Source organism: Rhinopithecus bieti, unplaced genomic scaffold (assembly GCF_001698545.2).
Source record: "Rhinopithecus bieti isolate Rb0 unplaced genomic scaffold, ASM169854v2 scaffold_29388, whole genome shotgun sequence".
NCBI classification, from domain to species: Eukaryota; Metazoa; Chordata; class Mammalia; order Primates; family Cercopithecidae; genus Rhinopithecus; species Rhinopithecus bieti.
Genome location: NW_016813389.1, coordinates 527,960 through 539,112, shown reverse-complemented (window position 1 = coordinate 539,112; position 11,153 = coordinate 527,960). Strand labels below are relative to the sequence as shown.

The window sequence follows — 11,153 nt, the reverse complement described above, 5'->3', positions numbered from 1 at the left end:
ATCTCCTGACCTCACGATCCACCCGTCTCGGCCTCCCAAAGTGCTGGGATTACAGGCTTGAGCCACCGCGCCCGGCCAGTCAATGTTTTAATTAACATAGCATCTCCAGTTGAGAAACACCCTGTCAAGTTCCTAATCACTTCAAGAAATGTCACAAAAGTTTCAGAAATCTCATTCAGTTCTCTTATTAAAAAAATTTTTTAAAAAGTCAACCATGTGGACCCCACTGGCTGAATGCCCCATCTAGCCCCTCTCCATACCTCTCTAGGTAGGAGGAAAGTTAGTTATCTTCCAACCCTAGACCGACGTGGCCTCCCCAGGCCATACCAACATCATGTCCTTACTCAAGATTTCTTCTAATTCTAACCACTCATGGACATCCACCTTTTTTTTTTTGTTTTTTTTTTTTTAGAGATGAAGTCTCACCCTATCGCCAAGGCTGGAGTGCAGTGGTTCAATGTCACCTCACTGCAACCTCTGCCTTCTAGGTTCAAGCAATTCTTCCACCTCAGCCTCCCAAGTAGCCGGGCCTACAGGCACATGCCACCACACCCGGCTAATTTTTGTATTTTTAGTAGACACAGGGTTTCACCATGTTGGCCAGCCTGATCTCAAACTTCTGACCTCAAGTGATCTGTCCGCCTCATCCTCCCAAAATGCTGGGATTATAGGCGTGAGCCACCACACCCGGCGACATCCACTTTTTTTTTTTTTTTGAGATGAAGTCTCACTCTGTCAACCAGGCTGGAGTGCAATGGCATGATCTTGGCTTACTGCAACCTCCGCCTCCCAGGTTCAAGTGATTTTTCTGCCTCAGCCTCCTGAGTAGCTGGGATTACAGGCGCCTGCCACGACATCTGGCTAATTTTTGTATTTTAGTAGACACAGGATTTCACCACGTTGGCCAGGCTAGTCTCGAACTCCTGACCTCTGATGATTCACCCACCTCAGCCACCCAAAGTGCTGGGACTATAAGTGTATAAGTGTGAGCCACTAGGCCCAGCTGACATCCACCTTTTTTTTTTTTTTGAGACAGAGTTTCGCTCTTTTTGTCCGGACTGGAGTGCAATGGCATGATCTCAGATCACCACAACCTCCGCCTCCTGGGTTCAAGAGATTCTCCTGCCTCAGCCTCCCAAGTAGCTGGGATTACAGGCATGTGCCACCATGCCCACCTAATTTTGTATTTTTAGTAGAGACAGGGTTTCTCCATGTTGGTCAGGCTGATCTCGAACTCCTGACCTTGTGATCCACCCACCTCGGCCTCCCAAAGTGCTGGGATTACAGGCAGGAGCCACTGTGCCCGGCCCACCTTTTTAAAAGACAGCAATTAGGTGATCTTTCTCTCCTATTCATTAAACATTTACTGAGCACTAACTCTAGAGCATGTTCTGTGTCTGGCTGGAATACAAGATCTTAAAGGGCTTACAGTCACGATGGAGACAAAGGGAGACTCAGGAAATGTGTAGAAAAATTTTAAAAGGCAAAGTTATAGACTAATTCGATGTGGTGAGTGAAAGAGAGGCAGCAGTCATAAAGATGACTCCCAGGTTTCCAGCTAAGATTACTGAGTAGATAATGGTGCTACTGATTACTCAGAGAAAACAGGAGTCAAAGAGGGCTAAGGAAGATGATGGATATGGATTTGAACACATTAAACTTGAGGCAGCTAAGAGACATATAGGCAGAGATGTCCCTCAGGTAGCTGAAGCTGGAGAATCTGAAGTTCAGAAGAAAGGAATAAACCAGAGGTAGGTTTGGGAGTCATCAGCATTCAGGTAATATTTGAAGCCCTGTAAGTAGAGAGAATGAAAAGAACTGCAGGATAAGAGCAGATCCCTAGGAATCACCTACAATTAGAGTGGGGTAGAAGAGTGAGAAACCCACAAGGGAAGAGAGAGAGAGGAAGAGAGAGAGAGCAAAGTAATGGGGAGGGAGGGACACAGGAGAAGAACCTGGAAAGTAATGGCACCATGGAGGTCAAAGGAGTAGAGTTGCACAGAGAAAGCAGCAACAGTGCCAAACGGAAACCTGAGGAAGATCAGCAAACACTTAGAAGACATAGGATCAAGGGAAACTCATGTTAGGATGTGAGGAGCTCACGCATACTTAAAGGCTGAGAGAGAGGAGCCTGTAAAAAGGATGTAATCACAGAAAACAGGAAAGGTAATAAACAATGAGGCAAAGTCTGACAGGAGACAGGAAGGAAAGGGAACAAGGGCAGAGGTGGAAGGGTAAATGCAGCAGCAAGGACACCTCATCTAGTGACACGGGAGACTAAGAGGTAAATGTCACTGTGCAGTGGTAGAAGGGGCTCTGAGGAGCTCACGCTGGATGTCTCTGTTTTCCTGATGAAGGAGGTACTGACCCTGTCTGCGGTCAACTGAGGGGAACTGGGAATGGCCGTTGAGGTGTAGAGTGGCTGTCTAGTCAACCTCTCCTGCTTTGCTGTTGCTATCAAAGGACACAGCACTTTAAATTCCAAAAAGTAATACATTATTTATTTATACCTTGCCCTGTTCCAGAAAGAATTTCAGGTAGCAAAGTCATATGTAAGTTTTGTCAGACTGCCTATCAAGGGCAGGAACTGAAATTTTCCTATGCTTTACAGGCAATGAAAAGTGAATCGGGGAACAGAACCCATGATGAGTCAGAAGAGTGTTCCAGTTGCACACACACTCCCCAGCCACCTGGCAGCTCAGTCTATAATCTGAAGGCTTCCACATCTACAGCTCCATACAAATGAACCTTGGTTCTAAAGAAAAGTTTTTTCCTTTTCTGGTTCTCACTTTCTAAACCTCAGTGTCTGGAGAGAAAAGAAGGAGTCCTTGAGGATGAACAAGGCGAGCTTGGAGTAATTCGGAAAAGCTAATGTTGTAGAACAGAAGCAAAGTCTGCAAGTCACAGCCTAGGTTCCTTCCCTTACTGATGTTTTCAGCAGTAACCTGCAACTTCAAAGCTAAGAACCATCCTAATAATTTACCATAGAAGGTAGCTTGTTAAAAATGAGTCAAAAAGGCTGGGAGCAGTGACTCATGCCTGTAATCCCAGCACTTTGGAAGGCCGAGGCGGGCAGATCACGAGGTCAGGAGATCAAGACCATCCTGGATAATATGGTGAAACCTATTATCCTGGATAACATGGTGAAACCTATTATCCTGGATAACATGGTGAAACCTCTACTAAAAATACAAAAAATTAGCTGGGCGTGGTAATGGGCACCTATAGTCCCAGTTACTCAGGAGGCTGAGGCAGGAGAATGCCATGAACCCAGAAGGCAGGGCTTGCAGTAAGCCGAGATAGCGCCACTGCACTCCTGGGCAACAGAGTGAGACTCTCTCTCCCAAAAAAAAAAAAAGAAAAGAAAAAAAACACATCATGATTATCTTTTTTTTTTTTTTTTTTCCCTTTTGAGACGGAGTCTCTGTCACCCAAGCTGGAGCACAGTGGTGTGATCTTGGCTCACTGCAACCTCTGCCTCCTGGGTTCAAGCAATTCTCCTGCCTCAGCCTCCTGAGTAAATGGGATTATAGGTGAGAGCCACCATACCCGGCTAATATTTGTATTTTTAGTAGAGACGGGGTTTCACTATGTTGGTCAAGCTGGTCTCAAACTCCAGACCTCATGATCCACCTGCCCCAGCTTCCGAAAGTCCTGGGATTACAGGCGTGAGCCACCGCATCCAGCCATGATTACCTTCTATGTGTTAAAGAGGAAACCAGAGAAACAAGATGTGTGTGATTTATATGTACCTGATCCAACTGTAAACATTTGTTTGAATATACTTTTACAGGAATCTTACATATAAATAGATTTGGAGTCTGAAAAATAATACAATGAAGTGAAAGGTCATGTTCTTAACCCCTCTGACCAACCTGCAATGGTAGAGATTTGGCTCACTGGGATGGTAGCAGCCTTCTGGAGGTCCATCTTTATCTTTTTGGCCTGCCAGAAGAGAACAGTGAGAAGGCAGACAGTGTTCTGAAAAGCTGAGCAGATGTCACTTAGAATCAGGTAAAGTGATATGCCAGCTACATTCCTTTGGGACACGAAGTGCTCATTCTCTGAGAACCATCAAGCCCACAAAATTACCGCCATATACCTCTCCCCTACCTGACTGTCCTTGCTGTTGGTCAGGCCCTCAAAGGTCAACATACACTGCATGGAAGCATCCTGCAGCTGCTGGTACCACTGCATTGTAATGTCTTGTACCTTCACCTGGAGGTCTGAGAAATAAAAGGTTTTATTAATAGCTAGTATTTACTGAACACGTAATATGAGGCAGGCACTGTTATAATCACTTTATGTATGCACTAACTGCTTTAACTGTCACAATGACTATGAAATAGATACTATTATTATCTCCAGTTTATAGAAAAAGAAACAGGCACAAAAATGTTAAGTGATTTGCCATGGTCGTATTACTAAGTAGAAAAACTAAGGCTGGGCGTGGTGACCTACACCTGTAATTCCAGTACTCCGGGAGGCCAAGACAGGCCCAGGAGCTTGAGACCAGCTTGCACAACATGGTGAAATCCCATCTCTACAAAAAATACACAAATTAGCCAGGCAGGATGGCACATGCCTGTAGTCCCAGCCACTTGGGAGGCTGAGTGGGGAGGATCACTTGAGCCTGGGAGGGCGAGTCTACAGTGAGCCGTAATCACACCACTGCACTCCTCTAGCCTGGGTGACAGAATGAGACCCCTATCTCAAACAAACAAACAAACAAACAAAAACACCAGGCGCAGTGGCTCACGCCTATAATCCCAGCACTTTGGGAGGCCAGTGCTGGCGGATCACCTGAGGTCTGGAGTTCAAGACCAGCCTGACCAACATGGAGAAACCCCGTCTCTACTAAAAATACAAAAAAATTAGCCGGGCATGGTGGCACATGCCTGTAATCTCAGCTACTTGGGAGGCTGAGGCGGGAGAATCGCTTGAACCTGGGAAGTGGTTGAGCGTTGCAGTGAGCTGAGATCGTGCCATTGCACTTTAGCCTGGGCAACAAGAGCAAAACCCCATCTCAAAAAAAACAAAAACAAAAACACCAAAAAAGAAAAACTAGACTCCCAGGCCGGGTGTGGTGGCTCATGCCTGTAATCCTAGCACTTCAGGAGGCCGAGGCGGGTGGATCACGAGGTCAGGAGTTCGAGACCAGCCTGGCCAACATGGTGAAATCCCATCTTTAGTAAAACTACAAAAATTAGCCAGGTGCGGTGGCAGGCACCTGTAATCCCAGCTACTTGGGAGGCTGAGGCAGAACTGCTTGAATTCGGGAGGCGGAGGTTGCAGAGAGCCGAGATTGCGCCACTACAATCCAGCCTGGGCAACAAGAGCGACTCTCCATCCCCACTGCAAAAGAAACAAAAAAACAAAAACTAGACTCCCACTGATCTGGCTCCAGAGTCAGCACTCTCAAACACTATGGCACACTGATTCTTCTTCTTTTTTTGAGATGGAGTCCCACTCTATCACCAGGTTGGAGAGCAGTGGAACAATCTCAGCTCACCGCAACCTCTGTCTCCTGGGTCAAGCGATTCTCCTGCCTCAGTCTCCCAAGTAGCTGGGACTATAGGTGCGCGCCACCATGCCCAGCTAATTTTTGTATGTTTGGTAGAGATGGAGTTTTGTCATGTTGGCCAGGCTGGTCTCAAACTCCTGATCCCTTATACGTATTACACAAACACTTATCTGTGGGCATTTATTTAAAATACTCAGCAGCAGCAATAATTGAAATAATGTATCTGCTAGAGTTATACAGAATTTCAAGTCCTAACGAAAGTGTTGGAATCTTTTTTTTTTTTTGAGACGGAGTCTCGCTCTGTCGCCCGGGCTGGAGTGCAGTGGCCGGATCTCAGCTCACTGCAAGCTCCGCCTCCCGGGTTTACGCCATTCTCCTGCCTCAGCCTCCCGAGTAGCTGGGACTACAGGCGCCCGCCACCTCGCCCGGCTAGTTTTTTGTATTTTTTTTAGTAGAGATGGGGTTTCACCGTGTTAGCCAGGATGGTCTCGATCTCCTGACCTCGTGATCCGCCTATCTCGGCCTCCCAAAGTGCTGGGATTACAGGCTTGAGCCACCGCGCCCGGCCAAGGAATCTTAAATCAGACTCCAGATCAACCACAACTGAATGAAATATAGTACATAAAATTCTGGTTAACTGCCCTACAGTTTAACACAACATTCAACACATGCTCTTGTTTCTCTTCAGATTTGAAACTTACAATAAGTTAAAGGACCATATCCATACCAAAACCCACCTTCATTCTGTTTCCCTCCTGGGCCCTGGCTGGTAGCTGGGGGCTCTTTGTGGGCTTCTGGTCCCTGCTGCATCTGTGCCTCTTGCAGCTTTACCTGGGCTTCCTCTTCATCCTGCCTCCTCTTGTCTTCACAGGCTCTGGTGATCTCCTGCCCCAAGTTCATAAGGAGGTCCCGCATTTCCTGCAGAGCTCGCTCAGCCTCAGCTTGGCTCTCTGCTGTAGGATAGCCACTCTGTCAGAGTGACGGAGATGGTGCTTAGTGGTCATTCCCTAGGTAAATCATACCTCACACAAGTCAATACATTTCCTACAATTGTAATTGTTGCACCAATGGAGTATCCACATTCAACAAGTTGATACTGCTTTCCCTGTTCTCTTAAAGGTATTAATAATTCCAACTTACTACCACATCCACAGTTTCTAAGTATAAATTTTTCTGTATTCTCAGCAATAAGGGCCAGCATAATTTTTTTTTAAGTTTGTGACAATATGTTAGACAAAAATAATACTGTTTTATTATAATTATTTTTTGAGAAAGAATTTCTGTTGCCCAGGTTGGAGTGTAGTGGCAGGATCTCGGTCATTGCAACTTTTGCCTCCCAGGTTCAAGTGATGCTCATGCCTCAGCTTCCCAAGTAGCTGGGATTACAGGTGTGCATCATGACACCCAGCTACTTTTTGTATTTTTAGTAGAGACAGGGTTTCACCATGTTGGCTGAAACCTACTGGTTTCGAACTCCTAGCCTCAAGTGATCCGAGACTCGCTTGAACCTGGGAGGCAGAGGTTGAAGTGAGCCATGATCACACCACTGCACTCCAGCCTGGGCAAGAATGTGAGACCCTGTCTCCAAAAAAAAAAAAAAAAAAAAGCAAAGCAAAGAAACAGGGCAGGTATAGTGGCTCACACCTGTAATCCCAATATTTTGGGAGGCTAAGGTGGGAGGATCACTTGAGCCCAGGAGTTCAAGACCAGCCTGGGAAACATAGTGAGATCCCTGTTTCTAACTTAAAAACAAAACAAAACAAAAAAAATTTGGCACGGTGGCTCACACCTGTAATCTCAGCAGTTTGGGAGGCCGAGGTAGGGGGATCACTTGAGCCCAGGAGTTTGAGACCAGCCTGGACAACATGACAAAACCCTGTCTCTACAAAAAAAATACAAAAATTAGCAGGACATGGTGGTATGCGCCTATAGTCCCAGCTACTCAGGAAGCTGAGGTGGAAGGATCACTTGAGCCCAGGAGGCAGACGTTGCACGAGCTGAGACTGTGTCACTGCACTCCAGCCTGGGTGACAAAGGGGGACCCTACTGCAAAAAAAAAAAAAAGAGATTCCAGAATAAGCAGATATAAAATAAAGAAATAAATAAGAAAAACAAAATAAAATGTTAACAGTGGTTACTTCTAGGTAAAGAGATATGGAGATAACAAGTAATGTTTGGTATTTCCCCCAATAAGCAGATAGCAGATATTCCTTTTTTTTTTTTTTTTTTTTTTGAGACGGAGTCTCGCTCTGTTGCTGGAGTGTAGTGGCACCATCTTGGCTCACTGCAAACTCCGCCTCCTGGGTTCACGCCATTCTCCTGCCTCAGCCTCCCGAGTGGCTGGGACTACAGGCATCTGCCACCATGCCCAGCTAATTTTTTGTATTTTTTAGTAGAGACGGGGTTTCACACTGTGTTATCCAGGACAGTCTCGATCTCCTGACCTCGTGATCTGCCAGCCTCGGCTTCCCGAAGTGCTGGGTTTACAGGCGTGAGCCACCACTCCCAGCCGCAGATATTATTTTTTAAGTCAGAAAGTAATTTTGCTTTTAAAGTCTTCCATTTCAAAGACAGCAAAGAGTCACTCTGAAGCCACCCTCACCTCTGAAGAGGCCCGGATGATCCCTGAGATGAGGCTGCACAGCTGGTTGCCTCGGGTCTGGAAGGCAGCCAGGTCGACCTTAAGCAGGCCTTTGTGCTGCTCAGAAGCATCCAGCTGCTGGCTGAGCTGCAGCATCTCCTCCTGCAGAGCATAGAGGGCCCGCAGGCGGACCTGGCCTTCTTCCTTCCGAAGCCGCTCCAGTTCCGCTTGCTTCACACGCTGCTGCTCCGCCTCCCGCAGCTTCAGGTTGAGAATCTGTAGAAAAGGGCTGAGTGACTTCTCTCTGAGGGGCTCCTGGGCTGCTTCTTTCCACAATCCTCAAATTCTATGTGGGCTACATATTTTCACAGATGGGCTCAGAGCAAGAAGAGGACATCCCAAGGTTAGTCACACACAGGCATAATACAGCCAGATCCTCCATGGTTGCCATCTGCCAAAACCTGGCTCTCCAGGCAGGTTACATACAGACACCAAAACACCCACACCAATTCTGCCAGGCTCTGACCTTTGCTCTGTGACGGTGCTCAGCTTTTAGCTTCTCTTGGTGTCCCAAGGCTTCTCTGGAGCTGCATGAAAAATGGCAGGAAGGAATAGTCAGGGATATTTCCTAAAATTGTTTTTCTTTCTTTTCTTTCTTCATTCTCTTTCTCTTTTCTCTCTCTCTCTCTCTTCCTTTTCTCTCCCTCTCCCTGCCCTCCCTTCCCTTTTTCTTAGAGATGTGGTCTCGTTATGTTGCCCAGGCTGGAGAGCATAGCTCACCACAGCCTCAAACTCCTGGACTCAAGCAATCCTCCTGCCTCAGCCTCCCTAGTAACTGAGACTACAGTTGTGTTCCACCATGCCTGTAAAATTGTTTTACCTCTCCTAAAAGCCTCCCTCTGTGTTACTTTGGTTGTCTTTCCAAGTTTGGTCTTCTTTCCAGGTTATAAACATCTCTGCCTATTTTACCTTGATATTTACGGACTCAGAAGTTGTTCAATTCTTTCCCCTTGGAATTCCTCTTGGGAAAGAGTTCCAGTTGAACACATCAACATTCCCAGTCATAATTCAGGGAGACTCACCTCTTCTCCATTACTTCCCGCAAGTCCTGGTATTCCTTATGCTGCTTCAGTTCCTTCCATTCATCAAACCGCTTCAGTTGTTCAGATGCCATCTCCGAGAGGGCTCGCACCTTCCTGTCCTGCTCCTCCTGCCATTGCCTCAGGCCCTCCTGAAAAGGTTTTTTTTTTTTTGAGATGGAGTCTCTCTCTATCACCAGGCTGGAGTACAGTGGCATGATCTCGGCTCACTGCAACCTCCAACTCACGGGTTCAAGCGATTCTCCTGTCTCAGCTCCCCGAGTAGCTAGGACTACAGGCACCTGCCACCACGCCCAGCTAATTTTTGTATTTTTAGTAGAGACAGGGTTTCACCATGTTGGCCAGGATGGTCTCGATCTCCTGACCTTGTGATCCGCCTGCCTCGGCCTCCCTAAGTGCTGGGATTACAGGCGTGAGACACCGCGCCCGGCCGAAAAGGTTTAACACCTGCTCTCTGGAGCTCCTTCAACTATCAAAATTTGAAGTGTCTATATCCTTTGACACTTGTTCTATTTCAGGAATTTATCCTGAGGAAATGCCTGTATGTGTGTGCCAAGATATATGTACAAGAATGCTCACTGGAACCCTGTTGATAACAGCAATAAATTTAAAACCACTTAACTGGGGAATGATGACACATATTATAGTACAGTCATACTGCAGAATACTACGCAGCCCTTAAAGATGACAAGATGCCAGCTGGCATGGAGATATGTCAAAATCTATTGTTAAGACATTATGTTATTTTATTTTAAAACATAATTATATTTTGTTTGTTTATTTTTGAGACAGGGTCTCACCCTGTCATGCAGGCTGGAGTGCAGTGGCACAATTATAGCTCACAGCAGCCTGGAACTCCTGAGCTCAAGGGATCATCCCAACTCAGCCACCTGAGTAGCTGGGACTAAAGGTGCCTACTACCACACAGGACTAATTTTAAATATTTTATAGAGTCAGGGTCTCACTATATTGCCCAGGATGGTCTAGAGCTCCCGACCTCAAGCTATCCTCCCATCTTGGCCTCCCAAACTGCTGGGATTATAGGCATGAACCACTGTACCCAGTCTTAAAACTTATTTTAAAGCTTCCAGTGAAAGAAGGCAAATTAAAAACAAGCATATATATCCTCTCCTCTGGGACTCTGTTAAAGTGAGAATTGGAAAGAAAAAAAGACATAATACCACATAGAGCATGAGAGAGGTCACCAGTAGGGAAAAACCTTCTACATACTTCTGGAAAACAGTTAGCGGAGAAGTGGCCAGGTGTACTGGCTGAGATCTGTAATCCCAGCACTTGAAGAGGCCAAAGCGGGAGGATCATTGAGCCCAGGAGTTCGAGACCAGCCTGGGCAACAGAGAGACCCCGTCTCTACTAAAAATTTTAAAATTATCTGGGTGTGGTGGTGCACACCTGCAGTCCCAGTTATTTAGAAAGCAGGGAGAGCTGAGGTGGGAGGAATGCCTGAGCCCAGGAAGTCAAGGCTGCAGGGAGCAGTGATTGTACCACTGTATTCCAGCCTGGGCAATGGAGTGAGATCCTGTCTTTAAAAAAAAAAAAATAGTGGAGAAGCAATAAATGATAGAGCAGAGAGCTAAGAAAACCCAAGGATACACACACACACACCAACACACATACATACATATATAAGCAGGTGATGCCTCCCGGGAGCAGAAAGCTAATCTACCAGCCGAACTTCAGTGTCTCAAGACTCGGAAATGCCATGACTCATACAGGTGGGCCTCATGGGGCTGAAAACGGAGCTACTGGTTGAATGTTTGTAGACAAAACAGTCAACTCTTGCTCTCTTCCGCTAGTCATTAGATCAAAACAGCCAAAAGCCAGGCATTTGTGCTGTTATGATTTTATTTTATGTGTATATATATATGTTTTTGTTAGTTTTATTTTGTTTTGGAGACAGAGTCTCGCACTGTCACCCAGGCTGGAGTGC

The 11,153-nt window shown here is 46.3% G+C and overlaps 1 protein-coding gene across 4 annotated transcripts in view; it reads right to left on the bottom strand.

Moving 5' to 3' along the window:
• The window catches only part of GLE1 (GLE1 RNA export mediator), a 39,899-nt gene that overhangs the window by 11,195 nt on the left and 17,551 nt on the right, over positions 1–11,153 (bottom strand). For all 4 annotated transcript variants that reach the window (XR_001880698.1, XM_017848228.1, XM_017848229.1 and 1 more), the window contains exons 4-9: positions 9,188–9,336; positions 8,632–8,692; positions 8,127–8,381; positions 6,262–6,493; positions 4,114–4,226; positions 3,876–3,945 (exon numbers count right to left, since the gene is read on the bottom strand). Coding sequence is in view for 3 of the 4 variants with exons in the window: in XM_017848228.1 (XP_017703717.1) it covers positions 3,876–3,945; positions 4,114–4,226; positions 6,262–6,493; positions 8,127–8,381; positions 8,632–8,692; positions 9,188–9,336 (880 nt within the window). In the remaining variant the exon portion in view is untranslated. The remainder of the gene's footprint in view (positions 1–3,875; positions 3,946–4,113; positions 4,227–6,261; positions 6,494–8,126; positions 8,382–8,631; positions 8,693–9,187; positions 9,337–11,153) is intronic.